Consider the following 27,021-nt stretch of genomic DNA (forward strand, 5'->3'; position numbering starts at 1 on the left):
CACAACCAAAAAAAAACCCTCATGATTTTATTTTATTTTTCTGTGAATAATGTGAATGATAATTACTGTGAACAGTAAAACTGTCATCTCACAAAAGCAATTGTTTACCAAAACAATCTAGACCCCCAATGCTTTTCCTTCTTTGTTGTTGTTGTAGTGATTCTGATCTGGTTTCTCTGGAAAAGTATAGGACCTGACGCTGAACATGCCCTGGCAAAGGAATAAAAGGGGGAAAAAAAAGAAAGCGCAGAGTCAGTAATTGTAACCTCTGTTATATTTAAATATAGGCAGTCGTCTTCCTGATTGATTTACGAATCAGCAATATTGTTGTTCCAGGTTTTAATGTCGAGAGATTAATTTAAGTGGACTGCTTGCGCAGTGTGTTTCTATTTTACTTCTGCTTTCAGTTTCAGTTGTGACACGCTGTCAGCTTCTGCTGCTGTTATATATAAAGGTGATCCCTAGAGAAGACCACGTTCATTCATAACTCTTGATTTAAGAAGACATCAGGATGACGATGACAATCCTCCTGGCCCTTCTGACTGTCCTCCTTACGTCATTGGCAGGTAAGACAAATACACAATCATCTTGATATTTAATATTCACATTCTAACTCACTTGACTCTATACATAAGTTCAGAATTCCAGTCCAGTCAATGTTTTCAAAAACTGCCTGATGCGATCACGGCAACTTTTAGTGCGACCAGAGCTAAAGTTCATACTTTTCTGTGTTTACTTCAATTTTACAAAAAAAATGTATTCAACATACTTTAAATCAGACAAACCGGTTGATACCATACTTTTTGTTTCCCTATATACCATTTTCAAATAGATAAGATAATGATTTGTTTTTCATTCTTACATTTTGAAGGTACGTATATGTGGTCCTTTGTATCAGCCTCTGGCTTGAGGTTTATATTACGTTATTATCATATAACATACTTCCTTCACTGATGTCATTGCATTACATTTTTTTCTTACTACACCTAAGCCACCTTACACGTGAGAGTTTAAAAAGCCTTTTGGTTTTTCACTTTGTCACCTTCGTAGCAAACATTTCACAGTAAATAATAGATATTTATGTAGTAAACAAAAATAACATTTTGAATATGTCTTCTCTTAATCTCTTAATCCCTCTCAAATCAAATCTATTAAAAGTTGAAGCTTTACGTTAACATATGAAGATGAACCTCAGCTTTCTGACTTTGTACTAAGCCCAAATGTGAATTAGAATCTTCTTGCGAAACTCCTGTGGAAATGTGTTGAAACTAAATGTCATTGACCGGTGGCGTTATAGCATTCCTATCCTAATGTTATATGAGTCATTTCATATTTAAATGTCACACAGAGCAATGTCATCGATCCTGTCATGAGGAGCAGCCTGCACGTTGGGACAAGTAACAAACAAGTTGTACTATTGTGGCATTCAAAACTACTTTTTAAATGTATCTCTTTGGGGAAAGTATTCCTTTACACTTCCTCATTTGGCTCTAACTACACATTGGGGCAGTGGGTGACTGCATTGCAGTGCCCCTCTGAGCTTTGGGAGGTCAATGGCATTGCTCAGGGACCCACAATGGTGACCTGTCAGCACTGGGATCCTGTGAGCTTCTGGTTGATGTTCTTATAACACCTTCCTAAAGTAATGGCCTGAGCCTTTTTCCCATCAAAATGATTCTATCCGCTCTTGATGATCCAGGCCATCTCTTTATCAACTGAACCAACAAGAGAGCGAAACCACAATGTTATTTTTAAATAGCAAATATTCAGTTAAATTTTATGTCAGTTTTTTTGTGTTTTTTTTCAAATCTATGTGAAGAAAAAAGAAAGTGATGCTTTTTGTAAATGAATCGTTTTATTAATTAAATGAGGTCAGAAGTCAGAATTTGTATCTCCATGATTGTCATTGTATAATAATAATAATAATAATAATAATAATAATGATAATTATAAATTAATTGAATTTCATAATATTCCCTTGAAGGGCTTGTTGTGATTAAACATGCACATGAATAGCACAATGTATGTACTGAGTGTCAATGGAGGCCACAAACTGTCATAACTTGCAGACTTTTGGAAGTTTTCAAGCTGTTTAGTTCGTCACTCATCACAGGTGTGTCATCGTCTTGTGACTGGAAGGTCATGAGGAGGCACAGTTAGGATGCATCAGGCAAAAAAAAAAAACCTGACACATTTTTTGTAAAAATGGATTATAAATATCTCTCCAGGATATTGTAATAGTGCTTCTTTTTTTTTATTCTAATAGGCGTATCTGTTAATTGTACCACTGAGTTGTTGGAAAAAAAATGTCTGCATTTATTGTCAGCCAGATAGATGCTGTATCTCATGCAGTGTTGCCACAGTTACTAATCCGATTAGTGATTACTAGTTACTCCTTTAAAAAGTAAAAACTTAATTTATAGATAACTTGTTTTCAGTTTAGTAGTAGACACATGGTTTTTCAATGACAAAATCAATATGTGATGTTTCATTTATCCTGTCTGATAAAGATACCAGCATTTTCTTTGCACTACCCGTCAACGTGTTCAGTTCAAAGTCATTTACACGATAAGTTGAACTGAACATGTGTCCTTCATTTGCAGGTCCACTGACTCCCCAGGTTTTATATGTCAGGACAGGAGAGATGGTGGCGCTGCAGTGCCCTCGGCTGAACCAGCATAGCGGCAATGGTGCCGAACCGTTCTGGACCAGCCAGGCCATGAACCAGACAAATAACCGTTCATCATCAGCAGAGCTGAGGCGGATGGGTGTGCTGCTTTCTGGGACGAGTCTCATTATTCTCAGAGCTTCTGAAAACCACGAGGGCGATTATTCTTGCTCTCTTGGGTGAGATTTTCCAAATCCTTATTAAAAAAACATCATTCCCGGTTCACAAGGAAGTTATTTCACTTGAGCACATGTGAATTTGTACTTTGGAAGCTTCCGTGTCTTTTGTGTTCATTTTCATGATTGAGCTTTACAGTGAAACTTTCTTAAAAACATTTTTGATTGGTTTTACAGGAGCGGCAGCTGCCAGTCCTGGTTCAGGCTGACTGTGTACCCAGCGAAGTCCAAAGAGTTTGAGGAAAGGACTCAGTACCCTTTAACATGTTTCACTCATGAATCCTGCAAACTGACCTGTCCTGACGTGAATATTCCCTCAGTTGATACCCCAAACATGAGCGTCTCCACCATCATCTGGCACAAGGTCATTAAACAAAGCTGACTTTGGAGTTTGAATAAGATTATTTTAATAAGTATATTTTTAATGCTTTGATTCCGCTGGATTTTCTATCTTTTAGGATGGCGATGCATCGCAGAGAGTCAGTTACTTCTCCAGTGTGGATGAAAAAGACGGCGGAGTCTACACCTGCACCAGGTCATACCTGTATCACGGTCAGAAATATAATATCACCTTCAGGGTGGCACTTCAGGTCACATCGAAGAGTAAGATAAACACTACTTGAGCACTTTTACTGTCACGGATGTTAAGGTCATCAACTGAAAAATTTTAAATGTCTTCTTGATGCACAGAAAATGTTCAAGAATCAAGAATCACTCATCCACAGAAAAACCAGGTGTTTTATGTCGATTTAGGTGAGTTATTCTCTTTTTTTTCTTTTTTTGTTCTTAATCAGTACGTTTACTTTTGTTGTACCAATGTAATGTTTATCGCAGAAAGAATGTATGGCACCAGTTTTCAGTTGTGATATTTGTGTGAACTTTGCCTCTTCCAGACACACCGAAAGTCATCGATTGCACGGCCGTTCTGTATTCAGAGTTTGATGACGTGTTTTGGTTGAGCAGTCAGTCGTTTGTGGAGAACAACGACAGCCTGCCAGTTTTCTCCAACTACACACGGTAAATATTTCAGACACGTCTTAACTCACACCATCATGTTTGGAAACACTGATGCGTTCAATGTCGTCGTCGTAGTTGTCGTCATTGTCATCATCATCTTTCCCATGATTTTCTCCCTCCACACAGAGATCGTGGTTCAGAGGAAACGCGGATGACGGCGTCTCTTATCTTCAGAAAAGTTTCAGAGGAGGATCTGTCGAAGCATTACACCTGCAAACTGGAATCTGACCACCAGTCCTCAGCATTCGTCACCATCATCCTGAGTCCAAATGGTACGGTCCTTTAGGTTTACCGTAGTTCTGTGGTTTGCATTCGGTCTGCGGTGGCTTGTGTAGATTTGCAACTTTAATCCTTGTCAGGGCCACAGAAATGTACTTCTCACTACCAGAAGGCAACGATTTGACAGATTTCCTCCACAAGAACAAATCAGAATCATTCAGAATGACTTAATTATAGAGCATTTTCCATTGGAATGAAGTTCAAATACATTTTGAAATGATTTTCCTCTTTTCATAAGCTGTTAAATAATGTATTAATTTTGTATTGCCAAGCTAGGATTTAGACTGTTTTCTGCTTATTAATCTTTTACTTTATGGCAGAGTATTATTTTGTATTATCGTGTCTTATTTGTATATTTTGTATGATACTGACTATTTTATTTTACTTTATTATAAAATAAAATAAAATAAAAGTCGATTTAAATATTTACCATACTTGTGTTTCTTATCTAGTCAACTTGTTTTTTTAATTAATAAATTTGAAAATTGAATGTGTTCATTTTGTTAAGTTTTTATTGACTTGCTTCATACAATTTTTCAACTGCACACGTTGGAAATTCAACTTAATATATTAATATAATTGCACGGATCTGTGTACCGGTATGCATTTTGATCATTCAAACTTTATTTACATGCCAGATGATTACTATTCAAAATGCAGACGATAAGCACTTAAACACATTTACTGTTCTAGGAAAGCACTTTAAAATATTTTTGAACAGGCTTGAGAGATGCTTTATGAATAAAGACAGATGACTACTTACACGGAATTCAGTTTATACATTTATTCATGATTCTTTTGAAGAATTGATTGCATGTTTCTTTTCCTACAGGTGGTACTTCCTCCGTCCACCTGGCTCTCTGCATCATTTGCTTCCTGGCAGTGATCATTGTAACAGCAGCTCTTTACCTAAAATTCAAAATCAATATTGCCCTTTTCCTTCGAGACACTCTTGGTTGCTATCGCAGCACTGCAGGTATGATTGTTTCTATCAAACTCTGTTGTTTTATGTTTTATGTATTGATGTATTCACTTTTTTCACCTCATTTGTAAAGAGGTTCTCATTTCTGTTTTCTCTATGATCAAGTGGATCTGTAAACTGCGGTACGCCAAACAATGTTAAGAGGTTGTGTTTGTTTGTTGTTTGTTTTATCAGAAGGAAAAATCTACGACGCTTACTTGATGTGTTACAAGACAGACCCCGATTCAGTACTCATGGAAGAAGACAGGAAGTGGTTGGTGAATGTTTTGGAAGAGCAATTCGGTTACAGCCTCTGTCTCTTCAACCAAAACATTGTACCAGAAGGTAAAGTTTCACACTTTGACAGAGCTCCTAATATGACTTGTATTTTAAATCAATTTATTTTAAATACAATTATATCGCCAATGCAATGATGTATACCTTTGACAAAAAAACAAACATATTTTATCATAACTAACACAGACAACATATGAAAGTAAATGCTCATAATACTAATACTCATTAGTCTGTCAACTGAGATAACTGCAAACAGCTCAATAATAGTTGTTTGTGATGTTCACTAAACTCAGGTGTTATTGTAGTGAGAACAGGCCTGATTCTGTAGCGCTTGACTGCATGGGCTCAGGCACGCATCAGAAATCATTGCCTGTCAACACAGTCCACTGGACAATCCAAAAATGCAAGTTTAAGCCGTATCAAGCTAAAATGTTGTACGAAGATAAGAAATTATGTCATCGAGTTTTCACTTACATTTCACTTCCCCCAACTTTTTGGAATTTGTGTTTTATGGCTGATAAATTAAAGTTTAACGTGAGTCTCTGTTTGTCTTGCAGCGGCAGCAGAGGCAGTGTTGGACGGCGTCGAGCAGAGCCGGTCGGTGATTTTGGTTCCCACCTCAGCGGAATCTGAAACGGACACTGACGTGCTGACTGACATCCATGCGGCCCTTATAAAGCGGGGGACACGCTTCATCCTGATCAACACTGAGACCACGGACACGTTGAGAGAGAGCTCAGTACCAGAGACTGTGACACTCCTCACAAAACCCGGAGACTGTGTCACCTGGAAGGGCAACAGCTCAAAGCGGCCCTCTTCTTCTTTCTGCAAGCAGCTCCGCTATCGTCTACCTGCCCCACAATATGCGCCGAGGCTTCGCCCTCAGAGAAACACCCACGATGCCAACTGTTGAAATACGACGTTCAGCACGTAGATAAAGTACCACAATTCACTCTCTTCAGACAAGGGCAAAACACCGATCTTTATAATTTTTAGAAAGAAGAATATGTGTCTATTTATTGTTTTTTATTGGAATCAGTTAGTCACTGAATTGTTTGAACTTTTGCTACTATATATTTATATTATTATACATTATCTGTATTTATAATTTATCTGCAGAATAATTTAAAGATCATTGCTGGAGCTGTTGTTTTTACTCTGATACTGTCCTTCTTTTCATACTTCCAACATATCCATCTCAATTATCATGAAGTGCAATGCACTGAGAAACCTGAAAGTGAGTGGAGAAGCCTGGATCGAAAACTAAATATGAAGTCCGTGTGTTTCTCAAAAAAGGATGTGACTTAAACAAGTTTCATCATTTACGCTGTAACCTTCCAGCTCTGTTGAGAGTCTTTGCTCAAGTTTGGATGATACAGGCAACATTTAAGACATACTCAGGTTCTTCAGGCAAACATTACACGTCCAGAGGGCAAAATGCTACTGAACTGATGGCGATGCACTTTTCTGTCATTTCCGCTGTGTCACTATACATGTTTATTGTTTATGAATGGAACTACTATCTGTAGTCATTTTAACTGCAACACCTGAGAATATCTACAGGGTCTCAGCTAATTATTTTCTATTTATTCTTACAGGAATGTCTGTCTTCTTGACTTGATAGGTCTTGTAGTGTTTCTTGTTCTAATTTTGTGTTTTTCTCATAACAAAATAGAAATAGGTTAATTATTCAGTATTCCTCTGAATAACCTTCCTATATCTTTGCCAACCCTTCTCTTCCCTCCTTAATCTGTTTTGTTTTGTTTTGTTTTGAATAAATACATACATACGTTGAAATAGGTGTTATGGTATCATTACACAATAACATTTTTCACAACTCAGTTGTTGAACAAAAATGTTCGTTTCTTTCAAAACAAAAATGTTTGATTTCTTATCACTTAAACTTGAGAACTCCTTCGTGTTCACAAGTTTGAATGTTTCGCTCATTAAAACAAAAGCACAAAAACAAAATTGTTTGTAATTTTTGCAGTAAATAGATAAAGGATCTTTGCTTGATGGTCAAATATTATGATTATTATATTATTGTATTTATTGCAGATGCAGTTTTCACCAATTCTTTCTCGCTTTTGCTGCCATCTACTGGACATTAATTGGTAAGTGCATCTTCCAGCCTTTTACTGCCACAGGAGTTACTTTACTTGTTAACTACTTCATAGAGTTTTGTTTACAAAGGCAATCGGTAACATGGAAGGCTGAAAACCCTGAAATAAGATCTGCTTGAGTTTTGGGACTGAAGACACGCATGATTATCTGAAACTGCAATAAATATGCACCATGTGAACTTTGATATGCACCATGAGGTATAAATACCAGGCACTGTTTTAAATGTACACGTCAAAAAGGTTGTGGATAAAATGCCATTTTATGCCACCCTGTATTTACATACATCTTATTTTTGCTCTGTTATACATTCAAAGTTAGGTGTTTGAAATCTAAAGATAAAATCCCAGTATTGAATGGAAACATGAGCTGTAATGTTTTTTTCTCAAAGGGAAATTACTGTTACTTTCCCTTAAGCGTAAAGGTCAGGATGTTTTGGAGAGAACCTCTCTGTACAAACAGTTGCACAGTGGTTGCTGTGGCTCTGAGGAGCTTAGAGTAATGAAAGTGAAGTACACAAAGCAAGAATGTTTTGACATCTTGAATATTTAATACTGGGTAACAGGATTACTCACTGGATAGGAACATGAGGTTGTTGGTTTTTTTTTTAGTTGGTTTTATAAGCCTGAAGAAGTAACAACCTTACCCCTGTAAAAGGGAACAAGTGGACAGATTATCATCAAATGTTTGATACACTCTTTCACACTGCCAGAAACGTTAGAAGTAGCACTAAACCTCAACTGTTTGCTGTTGGACTGCGGAAGAAAACCAGGCACCAAACTCCATACCTCTTGTGATGAGGCGAGTGTGAAAACCACAACAGAGCAATGTGTTTGTTTTCCAATAAATAAGCCTGCTTGAATTTTCTCTTGTTTCCAACCACAATTTGAAAATATGTTTGTGGAATAGGAGATTTAAGGACAGGCGCAAGCTCCCTGTGACCTTACTGTGGATGCAATGATACACATCATGGACTCATGAGACTTTCCTTTTTACTTTACTTATATTCAAATGTTGTGTTATTAACTTATCCATCCTTATATCTTCTTTATCCAGTTCAGGGTGGCAGGAGGCTGGAGCCAATCCTACATTAGCATTTGCAAAGGCAGAGTACAACTGGGAGAGATCACCAGCCCATCACAGTAACCAGAGAGAGACAAATCACACATCTATGGGACATTTAGGGTCAACTTTGGACTCCACATGCATGTTTTTGGACTCTGGGAATAAGGCAGAGTACCAGGAAACCCATGCAGAGGAAATGTAAAACCCACACAGACAGACCAGGCCTGAAAGAGCAACCCACTACACCCATTGATACTTTTTTGCTTACAAACATGGTTTATCGATTTTTATTTTTCTGATATTGGAAGGAGTGCTGAAATAGGGTAGGCAAGGTTGGCCAATGCCTCAAGCTTGAACACAGACACTGGTTCACATCAATATGGTGGAACTGCTTCAGCACACTGTCTGCAACAATAGCAATATGTCAGGATTCTCCCTCACTGGGTCATCCCTGTGTAGTGGGAAGAAGGGGGCTTCCCTCAGAATGCTGTCATTTGGTCCTTCATCAATAAAATTCCCATCAGATATGAACGTGTGATTGTTTGTCTCACTGTATTTGACCTGTGGAGGACTGGCAACCTCACTCATTCATATTCAGCAGACTGTGACCCCATGCTGGATAAAATAGTAAAATATTGATGGGTGTTAAATAGAGCCTTACAGCTCATACAGGAAGAGTATAATAATGCACTATCCAGTAAACCTTTCCTGCTCGACTTATATTCTGGTGCCGCTTCTCACTTTTATTCATCCCTCATGACGTGTTCGCCTGCAGCCTGTTTCCTGTGTGAAGTTGAGGCGCCTCAGCCGGGGCAGGTGGATTCCCATAGAGCCCTTAACCCCCATCCTGCCCACCGCAGGGCATATAATCTGCTCAATGTACTGATGTTTCCTGAAACTGTCTTGAAAACCACACTTGAGGCAGCGTCACTTGTGTAAACGTATTAGTTGAAATATGCTCATTACATTTCATTTCATGTGTGTTGTAACAATAATAAAGAAGAATCAGGGCCAGGCTCTGTTTTACATAGAAAGGTCACATTATTATTAATAATAATTATATTTCATATAACACATAATATATGACTACTTTACTACACAGTGGTGAACTATTTGGTCATTCGTATTATAATTGAGTTTTCTTTAAGAACATTTAGCCCTTGTAGGACATTTTGGTCCAGATTTGAGAAGTCTAGGTAGTGGTTTCTGACCTGGACGTGGTTCAAATGGGTCTCAGTATGAGAAAATAATCTATGCTATCTCCCCTTAAGCATTCTCAGAAATAGAATAGAGGTTTTACAGATTCAGTATGTAGGTTGTTGTTAGAAGAGTCCCCGCCTCAAGCGGTGAAATGTACTTGACTCCTTCCTCTTCTGCTCTCATCCTGCTTGGCTCGGGTTGTCGCGTGTTTCAGGTGTGACTGAAAAGAAACTAACTTCTTTGCCCCTTTGTTTTCGTGTGCATAACATAACATTACCAACAAAAGGAGACTCTCTTAACTTACATTTTTTCAACATCTGAGAAGAGGACACGGCTTTTATCCCTCATAATCTGATTAGATACTGTGTGTCAATCTGCAGATTATCATGAAGGTGTTTTTGCTCTTCCTCCTCACAGGTAAGAAAACATGATGATCTTACTGGGGGGCAGTGGGGGGGGGGGGGGGGGGGGGGGGTTCTTCAGGGGTATATTAGAGCTGCTTTAACATACTGAGTAGAACACGATCGTACCCATTTTATTAAAAAATTTAATAATCAGCAAAGGAGTGAGAGGATGTTTTTTCCAGATTGCCACTGGCACAATGCAAATGTTTATTATCAGTGAACAAATGATCAGTTACAAATTTTACAAATTTAGTCTCTGTTGTCTCACCCTTGTTTATCAATCCTGAGCTGAAATTAAAGAGATTTGTGTGGAACATCTAAAGTATATTTGGAAGCTGTGTGGCACATATCTCACATGACCTATGCATATCAATATCTTATGAATTGTTTACGTTTGTGTGTGAAATGTGCATATTGAAGAACGTGGCTGTCAAACACTGACATTTACAAATGCTCACAATATTCATATTTGCACAATTCCAATATGCACATTTTTACTGAACAGAAAATGAGAAATCTCTTGTGGGAGTTTAGTAAAGCTGACTGATTCATACTAAACATAAAAAAAAAATACTAAGTGGGGAATTGTTTCTCTTATGCTCCAGTTTAGTCAAATTGAATTGTCCTTTTCATCGTTTAGACAGAAGTCAGTGGTCAAAAACCAGTTTTGTAATAGTTCACACATTTTTATAGCTAGTAAGTAAAATGGATTATAGTGTTACAGCCAAACGTTTAATGTTTCATCTGTTGGACAAAGATGTTACAAACAAGCATGTCTTGGACATGAATTTCATCTATCTATCTATCTATCTATCTATCTATCTATCTATCTATCTATCTATCTATCTATCTATCTATCTATCTATCTATCTATCTATCTATCTATCTATCTATCTATCTATCTATCTATCTATCTATCTATCTATCTATCTGTCTTGACTTTAAACATATTTCACTGATTAGAAAGAAAGAAAGAAAGAAAGAAAGAAAGACTTTGATTGGATTAACAGTTTGTGTTTGTGTTTTCTCATATGTCATCCCGCTGACCTGTACGTCTTACACTCTTCTGCAGGAGTGTGTTCTTTGAGAATGGAGGATGTTTCTGTCATGGAAGGTGAGATAGTGGTTCTTCATTGTAAACACAGTAGTAGCGAAACTGTCTGGAAAAGTGAAGCCAGCCAGATTTACCTGCACAACATGACAGCGGCTGAGCAGAGGCGGAGGGATCTGCTCCTTCATGGGAACCATCTTGTGATTCTCCGCGCATCTCAAAGTCATCAGGGAAAGTACTCGTGCTCTAGCAGGTAAAGTCCAAACATTTTTAAATGAAGAAACTGAACGGTTACTCCCATAATGATCCAGATTTAACTGACGTAAGAATGATGCACGCTCTCATATTTCATATCGACGACGCGTGGAGGTTTTCTTGTACAGACTTCTCTTTAATGAACATAAGCATAATCCCACATAAAGGATTTTGGATGCTGCGTGAAGATGTGTAAACGATTTAAATTGCATTAAAAAACATTAGATTTCAATGTTTTGAAATTTTGAAGGAAAAATTATAAAGAATAAAACAAGATTGGCTACGTGATTTCTTCTTATCTTTTTTTTATTTTTATTTCATATGACAGAGGAACCCTCAACCAGTCCTGGTTCATGCTGAACGTGTCCAGAGAGAATAAAAAGAACTATTCTAAGACATGCTACCAACAACAGTCCTGCCGTTTGAGTTGTCCTGCAGTGAATCTCCTTCCTGAAAATGCACTGAATTCCACCAGCATTATCTGGCAAAAGGTATTTCCTTGAGTGTGAATGAGCTCTACAAATATAAATGATCCTGTACGGATTGGGTTTAGTGATCTTCTCCAGTGCGCAAGTGGAGTCACTTCAAACTTACATACCGTACCCTTAAGGTTGACTTTCATGGACAGTAATGCTTACAAACTGTATTTCATTCTCCAGCCAGATGGTGGGCATGAGCATTCACTTACAATTTACATCTCCAGTGCGAAGGAGACAGACCGTGGCATCTACACTTGCTCCAGGTCATACCGTTATCATCATCAGATGTATAATATGACCTTTAGAATGGAGGTTAAAGTTGATCCTAACAGTAAGCAAAGCAATTTCTTACAATATCCGTCTATCTCTGCAGAAAATCAGCATTTGTTTTTTGTTTGTCATGCACAGTAATTATGAAGCATGTACAGATCATTGAGCCAAAGGACAAGGAGGTGTTTTATGTAGATATAGGTGAGTTATTGTCTACTTTTATATGTACGTGCACGCTAAGCTGAAAATATAAAATGTTATTGTGATCAAATTTGTGGCAATTCTCTACTCCTTCTAGATGCACCAAAGGTGATTGATTGCAAAATTGTTGACTATTCAAAGTTTGATGATGAAGTGTTCTGGATGGACGTGGAGCCGAATGGCAGCCTACCGGTTTTCTACAATGTCACATGGTACACATTTCAGATGCGTGTTAAATCTTAAAATTACATTTGAAAACACAAGTATCAGCAAGAACAAGGGCTAGTACTCGTGAAATCCACACAAGCAACATTTGCTCCTTTACCTTCTTTTCAGGGACGAAGAAGAAAAAAAGATGACAGCATCTTTAGTCTTCAGAAAGGTCTCAGAGCAGGACCTGACAAAGACTTACACCTGTAAACTTGAATCTACCCGCCAGTTTTCAAGCACCGTCAACATCATATTGAGCCGAAAAGGTTTGTTGTTGTCCATCCATTGTTAAGGTTAGAGAGAGGATGTTTCTTTAAAATTATAGGGTATTTTTTAATTGTTTCAATTATTCTTGTTTAAGTCAGAATTGATGTTGTTTTGGTCCTCTTTCTATTGGACTGAATGACATTCAAGTGACTGCCATCTTGTCAAATTCCCATACCTGTTTCCTTTTCCCTCCTGCAGCTTGCCAGTCATACTTTTCCCTGGCTGTATGCAGTGTTTGTAGCGTGTGTGTGATGGCTGTAACAGTAGTGGTCTACGCAAAGTTTAAAGTTGATATCACACTTTTTCTGAGAGACACTCTTGGCTGCCACCGCAGTGCCTCAGGTGGGAGGGTTTTCTTCTCTCTCTCTTTGATTTATCTTGTTGATCTTTAAGATGTACTCGTTTGCATATTTCATTGCTAATGGTTGTCGTTTTTGCTCAGATGGAAAGAGCTATGATGTATTTTTGATGAGCTACAAAAGTGAAACAGAAGGAGAACTGAACAGTCTGGACAGGAAAATGCTGGAGAGTGTTCTCGAGGAGAGGTTTGGTTACAGCATGTGTCTTTTTGATCGTGACGTCTTACCAGGAGAAAGTAAGTGTTCAAAATGACACATAAAGAACATCTAACCGAACCAAGTATCAATATGTTTTCTAATCTGAGCCCTATTGATCTGCAGGCATAGCAGAAGCCGTGTTAGAATGTGTTGAGCAGAGCCGCACTGTGGTCCTGGTTCCCACTTCTCCAGATCCGGGTTTAGCATCAGGACTGCTGAGTGCGCTGCATGCAGCCTTTGTGGAGCGGCAGACTCATTTGGTTTTCGTCACCACTGAGAAAACACCGGTGTTGAGCACAGGCTCAATACCAGAGGCCTTACAACTTCTAAGTGCGGCTGGAGATCATGTCATTTGGAAGGGCCGCAGCTCTGTAGTTCCCTCGTCCGCCTTCTGGAAACAGTTACGTTATTACCTACCTGCCGCCCATCGCCCTCCAAAATCAAAGCTTCTGCCTCAGATGAACCAGGACGTCAATTCATGGGGAGATGTTTAGTCAAGTTGGAAGTATTAGCTCAAATATTTATCATCAGCATCACTCTGTAGGTTTTGTGACACATATTTAAACCCCACACAGTATGTGTAATACATCATGCGGTTGTGGTGAATCGGCTGCTACAGAAGCCAGGTTGTGACTGGAAGGTCAGGGTTATAATTCTACTGATGCCCACTAATCCCACTGAGGGTCAGGGTTGCCAGGTCTGAGTGACAAAGCCAGTCAATGTGCCACTCAAAACCAACCCATGACCAGAAGTCAGAGTATGCCCACACAAAACCAACAGTGTTCCTTTCACCACAGAGAGTATCACAATAGTTACTAAATGACACTATGAGTATTCAATGTGCTAGAATAAAAAACATTTTACCTTAAAACTGAGCTCCACAGAAGTCCTTCTATAATCACAAACTGTATTTAAATCTTTGGCATATAATTTTGTCAGTTGAATCAGACGGCTGTTCAAGTTGAATATTTGACAGTTGTTTCCCTGATTCATATTTATAGACTATCAACCTAAAGTACAGGACATTTGAATTGGCTTTGGCGAAGCGTTCAGGTTGACGTTACTGTTCTTGTTCCTGTACATTATTCATTTGATTCGTTTGATTACATCGACACTCCAGACACAACAAATATTGCCAACGGCAAACAACTCCAAAGAAGCCCAAATATGAGAGAAACTCAGAAGATGATCCTTGAATGTAAGAAGTAGGTCAAGAGACAGGCATGTACAAACTGTAACTTAAAACTGAGAAAACTTTTTTTTTAATTTGTCTTGAGTTTTTCTGTGAAATGTTTTCTTGAATTGTGCAAGCATGTTTTTGTTGTGGATAAATTAAAAAAAAAACTGTAATTTATACATGAATCTAATTTAAGACTGTGAAATAGCCTGTTACATAAGTATTCACATTGGTGCTACTGACATTTCCAGAACTGTTCATTTAGAGTAATGTCAATACAGTGGTGGTGAATAAATTCACATTTTTGTTTCTACTGATGATTCCATCATTATGACTTCTGTACTTTTTATTTAATGCCAAAACAGTGTTTTTTCCTGTCTTCATTTCATTAAAGATACTACACCACAACATGTGACAGGTTGTCATGTAATGGGGATTTTTTGTCATCTCTACAAAACATTGTAAAATACTACATAAATAAATCAACTGGATAAAGTAATGAGTACTGTAATAAAACAAAAAAACAACAAAACAAAAAACTAAACGGTCTCCTCGACTATACACACACCTTCACGTTCTTCCTGTTGGACAATTCAGTCACCAAATAATGGACAGGTAGAACATGCAAACGCTGCCCAAAGAAAACCCAAGTCCAGTCTGAGACTGGATTCTGTCTAGGGTAAGGTAGGACTGCTAAACACTGCATCACTGAACACGCTATTTGAAGGCTCTGGGTCTTTCTGACACAAAGAAAGCAGTAGTATTTTTACATGTTCAGATAAATGTCCTCTCAGTTTCTAGCAGCTATTGTTTATTATCTGCTCAGTCGCAGTCAGGCTGGAACTCAGTTTCGAGAAGAAATTTTTTTTGTTTATTTCCGTTAGTTTGTGGGTTAACCATACTTACCACAGTTTAAAGCAGTGAGCATACACACCTTGGTTTCAGTTTTATCCTGACAGAATAGTGTTTTACAGGCCAAAACACACACAGCCTTTCAATCCTACCTTGGTTTTTTTTGTTTGATCTACCTCATCTGTCCATGCCAATAGGACCTCACTATTTGTCAAATGATTAATATATGCATTTGTTGATAAACATCCATCCAACCATTCATTCATCCATTCATCTTCTATACTCACTCTGTCCTTCTGGGGCTTGCTGAAGCCCACAAACTACTGGAGTTCAGTACACTGACACAATATTAAAGCAAAAACATTTTTGCTTGTTGGGAAAAATACATGCGGATTCTACCAGCATTAAATCGATATATAATCAGCCACAATTCAAGCTACAATGTATGTATGCAGCAAAACAACCCAAACATTCGGGAGTAACTACCTAGCAGATTTTAAAAGTGCTGCGTTTCCAATCAACCACTATTGTAATAAGTAAGGCTCATGACACACGAGTTATCCGAAACCTGAGCCAGTGAATACAGAAAATCTGTCAATTGCAACGTAAATGGGCTTTGTTGAATAAATACGTGGTGAACCAACGATGAAGACCCAAGAAAAGAATCCATTGAAGGTGGGGGTGACGCAGAAAAACTACGGCTTATGAGAGATGCCACCGCATAGCAGTGACCCTGTATATCATGTTTTCAGTCACTTTTTCTGACACACACACACACACACACACACACAGACACACTGATGCAATGTACAAACGGCACATATTATTGAACTTTTGTTTTGTTGTTGCTGCTGCTGCTGTTGGTGATGATGATGATGATGATGATGATGATGATGATGATGATAATGATGATGATGTCCTTATTTTAATGTTATTTTTCACAGCTTGGTATGAAAGATCAATCATAGTGTTCAGTGCACAGAGGAAGTGGAACCCTAACAAAAAACCATGTTCCACTTAAACCGAGTTTGAGCAAAGCCACACAGGAAACTGTAGAAATACCAGGAACTCGTTTTGCCCTCGGTGAATACTTACGAGAGTTAGCATGTGGATGAAGCGGCACACACACCAACAACAGCTAGGCACAAATACCAAGAACTGCAGAGGTTGTTCAGAGGTTGGGGTGGTCGGCAAAAGCAATGATGCAATTGTCTCCATCAGCCAGTTTTTACAGATTGACAGCTGCAGAATGCAAACCAGATACCTTCTGTCTTTTTTACTCCTTCCCATATTTTTGGAGGGATGCTGTGTGAAGAATTGTGAAAAGAGAAGTACAGGTATATTTCATTTTCTTACCAATCATATTTGAACATTGTTTACATTCACTTGTGCTTTTTGTCATTTATGTTTGCTTCCGACTGATGATCTCGTGTACATGTCAAGAGCTTCAGCAGGACACTACACATCAGTATTACAGAGCTGTAAAGGGGGAAATGTTTGCCATGCCGTGTGTTCAACCTTCAAGCCATCATACGGAGACTCTGTGGAACATGACGGAAGAAGGGAGCGAACCAAATCAGAGCTCAGCCATTAACTGTATGACAACATTTCTCGCCGAAACAAAACACTCTGGCAACTACACAAGCCCCAAAAGGTAAACGCCTCTAAATGTTATATTTCTTTTGAGACAAAACCTGTGTAACCGGAGATTTTATTACAACGCCAGCGAGAGTTTTACTTCTTTTGATCTGACCTGAAAATTCACCCACACACTTTACCGAACAGAAGCCATTTCCTTTTAGTAGTAAACATTAAATACTTGTATAAAAGGTTGAATCTTCTGCTCTGCTCTTGCAGCAGAAAGGTCCTGCATCTCCAGGTGGTGGAAGAAATCCACGCTGGATGCTTTGAGCCCAACAGGAACAGTGTGTATCTGATTGTGGCTGCTGGTGGGACAATCCCCTGCCCTCGTTTCCTCTGTGGTAGCAACACAGATGTCATTTGGTACAAGGTGAAGCAAATAACGAGCACGACTCACCATTTTGTCATGAGAACGTCTAAATCTGAGAAGTCACAGAAAACATCTTCCCCCCTGCAGGGAAACAAAATCGTGTCTGAAATGCCGAGGGATTCCTGGGAAAGTGAGGGGCTGCTGAATCTCTGCACAGTCAGCGAGTATGACACCGGAGTATATTTCTGTGACAGGCTCATAACTGAGCAAGGAGTCCCATGGACCCTTAGGAGGGCTGTCAATGTTACAGCTATTTGTAAGTGCCATGTTCACTTGTGTGTTAGTTGAGGCTAAGTTTGTAATAGCACACATCTGAGTGTAATAACACAAAAACAACATTTATTGCATTTGTTGCACTCATCCCATGTCCACGAGATGTAAACAAGGGTCTTGTGCGCCTGCCTTACTTTTGTTTTTCAGTAACGCTATGACAATACACCTGAAATCGGAGATATTCTGAACAATCTGGAAATTCCCCCGAGGTTGAAGTTTTCATTTATCCAGTGAATCATCTTGGCATCGGCCGCCATGCTTGTCAGGGAATTTGTTTGGTTTTGACAGAAAGTAATATAGAAAGTAGTTCAACTTGTTTTTTTCCACAACAAGAGGTTTTTTTCTCTTTTTTGTTCTCACATCTCTGACAGGTTGTTCCCAATGTATTCACTATTATTACTTATGAGTCGACTTTTTGTTTGTGAAACGACACATGATTATTACAGATTTGAACAGGCTTAATTAAAAAAAAAAAAAATCAGTTGAAATGTTTCTGTTCTAAACAAGCTTATTCTGCACATTTCTTTCTTTCTTTCTTTCTTTCTTTCTTTCTTTCTAATCAGTGAAATATTTTTTTAAAGTCATGATAGATAGATAGATAGATAGATAGATAGATAGATAGATAGATAGATAGATAGATAGATAGATAGATAGATAGATAGATAGATAGATAGATAGATAGATAGATAGATAGATAGATAGATAGATAGATGATCTAAAGTGAATATGTGATATTATTTTACCAGCATCCAAAACAGCAAGGGATCGTCCAAGGATTCCTGAAGGCAATAAGACAGAGGAGGTGGAGCTTGGTAAGTGTGTTTAAATGTGCTGTGATGTAACTCTACTCCAACTATTAGGGTTGAGGATTTCCTTTATCGCCAGATTCATGTTTTTATGAACGGATGAGACACTCACACTCGGTACATCCGACTGACGCGACACCATCCGAAAGTGAAAAGTAAAGGCAACGATTAATTCTGAATTTCTTTGATAAACAATGCCTACAGGGCATTCTGGGAGTTTTCTGGTGATGAGGATATGCGCGTGTGCTATTAGAAGTATGTTTGTCAGCATCCGTACCCCAGCATTATTAGAAATGACAAAGTAACGACAAACACCACAAAAATTATTTTATGACCAAAAAATAACAAATTTATTTTATTGACTTACTTTGCCTTCTCGACTGAAACTACACTTCAGCATTCAATATTATTTGACTTTTTTATTTTGTGAAAGGGTAGAAAATACAGTACAGAACAAAAGAAAAATAAATTAAAATCAGGTAAAGGAAAGATACTTGGAAATCTACTAAGTAGTAGAAATAGCATCAGTCCAAACAGACATTATCTGTAGAAGAACGTGTCACTCCAAAGCAATACGAAGCTGAGTCCTCTAGAATTTTGTTTTATTTTTTCTTACTTTTCACACCGACTCACATGTTTGTTTTCTTTTTAAAGATGTGACATGTTGTGACATTCCCCCGGACCTGTTTATAATTGTGTTTTTTTACCTGTTTCAGGTCAGCCTCATAATCTGACATGCGAGGTATATTTTGACTTTGAACTGGAGTTTTTACCAAAGGTGGCGTGGTACATGGGTTATGGTGGCGACATGAAGAATATGACTGAAGAAGAATATGAGTCATCACCATTCCTGTGTGAAAGTTTGATATTTCTGTAGCAAAAATAAAACTGTGTAAAGCGATGGCAGTGTTTCCTCGCTTTAGGATGCCAGGGTGCTAAATTATTTTTATGTCTGCTTCAAACAAAACAGTGTGAAAAATGAGTACAAAGTCATACGGACAGCTGTCATTAAAGAGGTGACACTACAACACCTGAACCACACCTACACCTGCGTCGCCAGCAACACAGTGGGGAACACCAGCGTCACTGTCAAGCTCAAGAGGAAAATCAAAGGTATTATTGTTTCTATTGCTTTGTATGTCTTTACATTGTATATTGTGCTATCATTGCCCTCAGAACTGCTTGATGCGCAAACCTGCAGCCATATCCAGTGTGAACCAACAACAGTGGCTGTATGGAGGGCAGTGTGGCAAATTCACTTCACTTATAAAGTTCATTATCACCCCGTCAGCAGTGCCCGCCATCTCCTCACACAGACACACAAACATAATGATAATTGTATTTAATAATCATATCACACATTGACTGTTTCACTTGTCTAAAAGCCATTTACACCGTTAGTCACATTCACATTAATGGTGATGGCTGCATTGTGAGGTGTTTGTTCATTAGGAGCTATTTGGGGTTCAATGTCCTACTAAGGACACTTTGTCATGTGAATATAGTGAGATGGGACATCAAACCTAAACCTTCAGATTGGAAGATGGCTCTGCTGTATCTATTGAGTGACCACTGCGCCAAAACAAAATCTGATTTAACTAACAATGTTGTGACAATTTAACTTTATCATTACAGGCCAAATCAATCCGGGTGCCAAGCTGTGACTTCTAATTCTATGACTCCTTGTTAATCTACGTCCATATCTTGTATAATTGTATTTATAAATTCTACTTTCAGTGACATGGCCCTCACTGATCGGCTATCCCATCATCTCTGTCCTGCTGGTTGCTGTGCTGGGCGTCACATTGCATGTAAAATGGTTGGAAATACAGCTTATCTACAAATCCCACTTCAAACACGGAAAACAATACGAAGGTCAGAGGAACACAATGATATATCTTAGAAACACAGTGGTGGAAAACTAATGGCCATGTTTGAAAAAGACAAGAATATATGTAACAGTCACTTTGAAACCTGGTGTGAATAATTAATGCCATGCTCTCCTTCCAGATGAAAAGGAGTTTGACGTATTTCTGTCATATGTGTCGAGCGCTCCCGCCACAGAGGTGTCAGAAAGTTCAACTTTTTCGTCCAGATCAGGACTTTCCAGCGATGATGAACGTAGGCCCACGGTTTTTTTGTTTGTTTGGGTTTTTGTTCCAATTTTATTTCAGTGTTCCATAGCCAAATTCAAACTTTCTTTACATTGGCAGAACTTTTCCCCATCACGGTGGATAAAACCTCCAAGATACCACTGGAAGCCCTTCTGCCCCACGTGCTGGAGGATCAGTGGGGTTATCGCCTCTGTCTGCTGGAGAGAGACGTGGTTCCTGGAGGAGGTCAGATGCAAAACAGTGTGTCTGCACGAGTGCTTCCAGTAACAATTCATGATGGTTTCCATTTTTCTTCTGCAGCATATATCAATGATGTGGTGCTCGCCATAAAGAGAAGTCGAATGCTTATCTGTGTCCTGTCGGCTGAGTATCTCACCAACAGCAATGCCGTGTTTGTGCTCGAGTCTGGAGTCCAGGTACACAAAAACTCCCGGGTTTGGTTTGTGTTCAAAATATCTTATCACCTAAGAAAAATAGGTTTCAGTGAGAGGGACTTCTTTAATAGACAATGAAGTTTATAAATCGAAGCCATTTATGGACTTTTCTTGGGTTATTAAGGCAATTCTGAGCATCTCAGTCACTGTAAATTTATAGATTATTAGAATTAACTCATCCGGACATCAACTTTAAAGTCAATTTGATGTGGTTTATAAAACAACTCATACTGTCTCAAACTCAATCAAATATAAACACGTGATAGAGAAACAGCAGAAACAATGTCACTTGAAAAAATGTTATTATATTAGCACATTTCCTTTTAGTTCTTCGGGGACAGGCAACCTTAATCATGTTGAGGACGCTATTCCGTCAGATGGCTTTGGAGACATTATTAAAATTATAGCAACTAATTAATATAATCTACGACCAAAAATAATGATTGTATGTCTGCTCTTTAAGTAAACATTCTTATCAACATGATTGAAAAATAAACTCAGAGGATATGTCCATTGATAACTCTTTCAAATGTGGTCAATTTAACAGTGAAATAAATAATTCATTGATTTTTAGAAACAGGAAACCGAATGAGGGACACCAGTTCCCCATGTCTGACCTATATAATGATTTGCTCTGATAAAGACCCATAAAGGTTTTTTATAAGAGATGGACTGATGTAGTGAAGACCATTGAACTTTGGGCTAACTTTGAGCAGTGACGTTTGATGATCTTTACTGGGTATCCATACAACCAATCAGCCTTGGAGATTGCCCTACAGTCACATTACAGATATATTTTATATGTGACAACTTTCAGACGGACCTCCGATATGGCTATTTGCAGGTTATATAACACAAACAAGAGGATTTTCTCGAACCTATTTTGAATATCATGCACATTCTTTACTGTCACAGTCCTCATCCATGGTTGTCCTCCAAAATTTCTCCTATTTTCTTGGTATTTTGAGAAAAGTATGAATTTTCTAAATTCTTTGACAATGTAAAAAAAAAAAAAAAAAAAAGCTTTTCTACTTGTTACAGTTCCCAGCAACGAATATATAGGTCAGTGCAGAACATGAAAAAATCTGTGGTTACAATTTTGCACCGGCATTGCTGCACTGACACAAATCTCAACTAGTAGCTGTGGTTTGGTAGGAAAATCCTTCCATGTTCAGCACTGGTGATCTGCAAGGCTTAAAGCAGCTTGATTTCTTCTCTGTGATTTTTGTTTCCAGTGATGAACCAGATTGTACATGTTGATGCTTTCAAAACAGATTTGTTTTATTAATTCATATTCATTTTCGTATACTTGCTACTTCCTCCAACATTTAGGCTTTGCTGCAAACATCTGCCTTTAAACTCTTGTTCATTTGGACCAGTGGAGCCTCAACATCACACATCCAGCCAGACCCCCCACTGCCCAGACTTGTCCAAACAGCCTTGAGGGTGCTACCCAGTCTGGACTGGAGTTCGGGAAAACCTGCGAGAGGCACCAGCAACTTCTGGAGATCTTTGAGGAAGACTCTGCCCGTTCACGGAGATAGTGCGGCTCTTCTCGGTGACGTCACTGCGAAGGTTAGATTGAGTAGAATGTGACATTTCTCAAAGACAATGCTCATTTATTGACTTTCTAAAGCCGAGTTATGCTACTACTGAAACTGTTGGCTGAAGGAAACATCCACGGTGGTTCTGTAAGGATGAATGAGGGTCCGAAAGAAATACAATACTCCAAAAATCCATGGAAGAAACAAAAAAACATTCAATGCTCAAGTATCCTTTATAAAGTTCAACATAGAATGTTACATCTGCTTTGTCAGCTATAAAAATGTTTCTTTTATTATGTGTCTACACTAGTATTGTTTAATAAGAATAAAAAAAAGACATTGAAGCTGTGAATGTTTTAGGTTTTATTTCATTTAAGGACGTCCATACAACAGATAGGTAACTGAAAAGGCGATGGATGAAAATAGGTTTTAAAAGTTACCACTCGCATTCGGCTCACAGTAGTGGACTTAGGTTTTTTCTTTTCAATTCCCATGTCAACTCATTAAAAAAAACAAAAAAAAAACACATGTTCAGTTGATACAAAAATCAATACAACCACTGTGTCCACCATGTGTCCGCCAGATGCAGCAAAGCACAAAACAAACTAGAAATACTGGCACAATGCTAGAACAAACAAGAACCAAACAGGAGTCGGCCTCTGAGGAGGCACAGCCGGTGTGAACAACAGGATTGCACGCTGACGCTGACAAACTAAAACATAAAAAGAACAAGTCATAGATCTATTGAACTCACTCTCACGTCAAATGGACACTCAAACTGACAATCCAATTTTGGGATTTAAATGTAACACCTGCGTCACTTCAAGTGTGTTTTAGGAACGCACCGAACCAACTTAGGAGGGGAAAAACAGAAACACCACAAAAGGTTTCATGAGCGCTGTGTGAAGCTAGATTTCCTCGTTCGCCCACAGATTTAAATTGTAGTAAATCTTATACAGTTTGGAATCAATGCTCTGGATAATGTTTGTATCCCATCTGTCTATCAATGGACTGCACCTTCTCCTCTAAGTTACAATCAACCAGTAGTGGTCAGGAACACAAACCAGTCACAATCACAGGAGGCTTAAAATATTTCACACTGCAGGTCCTTAAAGCTCAGTTGTACAAATCAACAGTGAGGAATAATTTAAGTTTTTGTAGATATTTGACTTGGTTAACCTGTACAAAATTACTAATAGCGACAAAATCTCTAACAGTTATTTACAGTTTGTCTGCTTGGGCCTTCAGCTTCCTCTCCCAAAGTTTCTTATGATCAGAGAAGCCTTGCTTGCCCTTGTTGAAAGAATTGGGTCCAGCAGACGTTGGTGTCTCTCTGAAAAGAACGCACAAACGTTGTCAACGCAGTAACTTAAGTGAGACCTTTAACGGATTTTCATAAAAGCCGAAGCTGAGGAAACACCTCAGTACCTGCCAATGTTCTTCATCCTCATTTTTGCCTCCGGGGGCATCTCCTCTGGTTCACTCTGAAAATCAGAATAAAACGAAGGTCAGACTCTACAGAACTCTTGTTTGTGCATCCGTACGACCGTCCCACTGCTGCGTGCACGTGCACTTACGTCATCATCCTCGTTGAACACAGATGCCAGGCCGGCCTTTTTTGGAGGAACTGATGGAACAGGCTCTTTAGGTTTCTGCAACAAGTCGAGCAAATAAGATGAAAATGTCACCCATCTCTGCTGTTTTCAGAAAAAACATTTAATTCAACCATCAAATCAAGGATCCTGTGCCAACCAGGGCTCAACATTAGAGTCTTCGCACAAGAGGAACTTTTTTTCTATACGAGCTCATTGACCGCCTCCAGTGTATTCATTTCTATTGAAGAAGGAACTCTTTACACAATTAAAATAATCATAACCCATTGAATTTACAACACATTTTCTCATGATTTGATTAAAGACAGCAGTGGGGGCAAAATCGCTGGCAAAATCCATGAGCGCAATGAGATCCAGGCTCATAGATGTAAACACTAATTGTGTTTCGAACACAACTGACATTGTGCTTTTCGGTTAAAGTTTATAAAACTCTCATATAAACAATTAAGGGTTAGTGAACTCTCTCAAAACTTGTTTGTCATGGATGGTGGATTAAGAAAGGACAGAAGGTGGTGCAGGAAAGCTACAAGAGGCAATAGAACCAGAAATGAATTCTTAAATTATGTAAACAAATAAAATCTTTAACAGAATAGTAAAATATCAACTTTCATCATGAACATCTAAAAGGGTTGTAATTTGTTTCGTTGCTTAATGATAACACAGTAAACAACTTCAGTCAGATTGCAGAATTACCCAACAAAAAAGGTTGCGGTTAGTTAAAACCTTGAGTGGTGACGAAGTTTTCGAGCAAAAAAAAGTTAGTGTTGAGCCCAGGTGAGAACACACTTTACACTGTGTTGACAATCATATACTCATTCTTTAACATTCCCGCCTGTGTGCAGTAAGTTACAACACAAGTTTAAAGAAATATCGACTTTTTCATGTAAACACACTATGTCATAGACACTGCCACACACTCACGGTTGCGCCAAGCTTGATAGATATGGGGTTTGATTTCTTCGCCATCTGACTGCCCATGCTAAAGCCTAACTTGGAGACTTTGCAAGGAGCCGCCGGGTCTGCCGTGGCGTCTTCGTCATCTTCAGGAGTGAGATGCTGGGATGTGCGTTTGACTGCTGTCCCTTCTCCTCCCACATTGCTACAAGAGACAGGCTTAGTTTTCACTCTGCCTCCCTCCTCCTGCGGCCCTGCTTGAGGCAAGACAACTCACCAAGGTGAAAAACTGGGTTTTGGGAACAGGGAGTAATGAATGTTATCATCTTTACCTGTGTGGCTATGTTTCAAGCCATTAATGTAACAAAATAAATTAATAAATGAGGCTCCGGTCTACAAATTAGCTTTCTGTGTTAACATGTACAGCACTGACAGTGACCTCTCATTAAAAGCCTTCTGATTTCACAATAAAAGGAAAAGCTGAGGCAAAAAACAAAAAAATCATTTTACAGCATAATTCCAGACATTTCAAGCTTTTTGTTAATGCAAGAGTGAGCATGCAAGTTCCATCAGAAAGAAAGACTGGCAAAGTATCTTTCACAAAATAAAATCACAAATATCTTGTGACGACAGCAGGGTTTTGACTTAAATCGTCTTTTGGACCACTTGACCAAGGGTTCACAAGAGTATAATATATTATAGAAGCATATTAGTCAATGTTGCTCTCCAGAGAGACCTCAGAACTCTCTGACATGTATTTTCAAGTGTGTGAAATTTCAAAAGTTCTATTCCAAATTTAGACCATGCAGTCCATGTTGAAATATAACCGGGTTTGATCTGCTTCACTGTAGTTCACGTGTGGAAAAAGAAACAACAAAATGACAGTCTTTTTAAGCTGATAGATGTGTTGCTTGTGATTTAGATCAATCTGAAGCCTCTGTGAAATATTTTTAGCCAGCTCTGATCAGTGCAGCTAAACTGGTTTTTCCTCTGCACTTGGTTTAGTATGATGTACATTTGGAAAACAACACAGCAGAGTTGCTGTTTTTAAATTGTCATACATGATTCATCCATCAAAGACTGATTTAACCTTCTGGGACAACCTGGGTGAGTTTGTACTGGTATGAATCACTGAAATGAGGAGGGGGCGGGGGCATCTAACCAGCCAGGAAAAATGTATTTAACCCTTTGCAGTAAGTAAATTCAATTTTTCCTGAAACTGCAGAATCAGAGGATTAGCTTAAAATTGTGGGCGTTATCGGGTCTTGGGGAATTAATACATCGTAAACAACATTATAATACAGTTAGTAGTAGTGTATGCATGAGGTGCTGGGAGCAGTGAACTAGTAGCGACCTTTACAACTAAACTAGATAGCTTTGCTTAGTAGCCACTGGTAAACTACCCTGGCTAACGCTAGGCTAGCAGGCTCTCAGGCAGTAATAGAGACGTCACGGATAGCCTTTACTGCACCAGCCTGAGATGCCTTGCTGTATATGTTCTCATTATAAGCAATAACGCACCTTAATTTGTAATGTTATTAACAGCTAGCTGGCTAAGAGTAAACAGCTAACATGAAGTCATTTTCACGGCAGCGTCGTAGGGAACACATGTATTATAAATGCGGGAAATCGTTCTAAAATCTAACACATGTTATCTTTCAACAATTACAACGGGTAAAAGGGCATGAATATCACCTCCGTCGTCGGAGCTCCCTCTCCTCTTATGCTCGTAATCCGCCATCATTTATTTGATCAAACCGTGCCTCGCTACGTCGCTCGTGTTATTGTGGCACTGTGGGTCAAGCGCACAGTTTGGTGCTGCCGC

General features: G+C 38.7%; 3 protein-coding genes across 4 annotated transcripts; 2 read left to right on the forward strand and 1 right to left on the reverse strand.

The window, feature by feature from the left end:
• Positions 1-511: 511 nt before the first annotated feature.
• On the forward strand, positions 512-15,063 carry LOC308106353 (interleukin-1 receptor-like 1; the record flags this gene model as incomplete). Its single annotated transcript, XM_080458051.1, has 18 exons — positions 512-566; positions 2,604-2,847; positions 3,022-3,208; positions 3,303-3,447; positions 3,535-3,597; positions 3,738-3,861; positions 3,988-4,133; positions 4,973-5,116; positions 5,297-5,446; positions 5,956-6,306; positions 11,933-11,985; positions 12,154-12,304; positions 12,382-12,444; positions 12,542-12,656; positions 12,781-12,920; positions 13,120-13,263; positions 13,364-13,516; positions 13,602-15,063. 18 exons carry the CDS (start codon positions 512-514, stop codon positions 13,970-13,972), a joined length of 2,799 nt encoding a protein of 932 aa, XP_080314177.1. The 3' UTR covers positions 13,973-15,063.
• A 1,484-nt stretch (positions 15,064-16,547) lies between these two features.
• LOC308106640 (interleukin-18 receptor accessory protein-like) lies at positions 16,548-23,039 on the forward strand. Its single transcript, XM_080458497.1, has 12 exons — positions 16,548-16,844; positions 16,951-17,161; positions 17,365-17,518; positions 17,606-17,774; positions 18,538-18,603; positions 19,314-19,449; positions 19,568-19,710; positions 20,335-20,472; positions 20,608-20,718; positions 20,811-20,936; positions 21,012-21,127; positions 22,478-23,039. The coding sequence occupies exons 1-12, from the start codon at positions 16,613-16,615 to the stop codon at positions 22,739-22,741; spliced, it is 1,866 nt and encodes a 621-aa protein (XP_080314623.1). The 5' UTR covers positions 16,548-16,612; the 3' UTR covers positions 22,742-23,039.
• Positions 22,882-27,003, reverse strand: pcnp (PEST proteolytic signal containing nuclear protein). 2 transcript variants are annotated; one of them, XM_080458501.1, is made up of 5 exons: positions 26,892-27,003; positions 25,224-25,450; positions 24,267-24,341; positions 24,118-24,173; positions 22,882-24,022 (listed from the first exon to the last, which is right to left on the reverse strand). In XM_080458501.1, exons 1-5 carry the CDS (start codon positions 26,938-26,940, stop codon positions 23,911-23,913), a joined length of 519 nt encoding a protein of 172 aa, XP_080314627.1. In that variant the 5' UTR covers positions 26,941-27,003; the 3' UTR covers positions 22,882-23,910. The 2 variants fall into 2 exon arrangements, with proteins under 2 accessions (XP_080314627.1, XP_080314626.1); XM_080458500.1 differs by having other exon boundaries at positions 23,031-24,022; positions 25,224-25,453; positions 26,892-26,950.
• Positions 27,004-27,021: the final 18 nt, after the last annotated feature.

This window comes from Lipophrys pholis, assembly GCF_963383615.2.
Source record: "Lipophrys pholis genome assembly, chromosome: 2".
NCBI classification, from domain to species: Eukaryota; Metazoa; Chordata; class Actinopteri; order Blenniiformes; family Blenniidae; genus Lipophrys; species Lipophrys pholis.

What these genes read in the sequence shown, in the direction of transcription:
- LOC308106640 (XM_080458497.1), top strand. Translation starts at nt 16,613, where the DNA reads ATGTGGATGAAGCGGCACACACACCAACAACAGCTAGGCACAAATACC. An exon ending in GACAGAGGAGGTGGAGCTTG is followed by an intron (nt 18,604 to 19,313) that starts GTAAGTGTGTTT and finishes TACCTGTTTCAG; the next exon opens with GTCAGCCTCATAATCTGACA. An exon ending in AGACGTGGTTCCTGGAGGAG is followed by an intron (nt 20,937 to 21,011) that starts GTCAGATGCAAA and finishes TTTCTTCTGCAG; the next exon opens with CATATATCAATGATGTGGTG.
- pcnp (XM_080458500.1), bottom strand. Translation starts at nt 26,940, where the DNA reads ATGATGGCGGATTACGAGCATAAGAGGAGAGGGAGCTCCGACGACGGA. An exon ending in CTATCAAGCTTGGCGCAACC is followed by an intron (nt 24,342 to 25,223) that starts GTGAGTGTGTGG and finishes GACTTGTTGCAG; the next exon opens with AAACCTAAAGAGCCTGTTCC. An exon ending in AGGATGAAGAACATTGGCAG is followed by an intron (nt 24,023 to 24,117) that starts GTACTGAGGTGT and finishes CGTTCTTTTCAG; the next exon opens with AGAGACACCAACGTCTGCTG.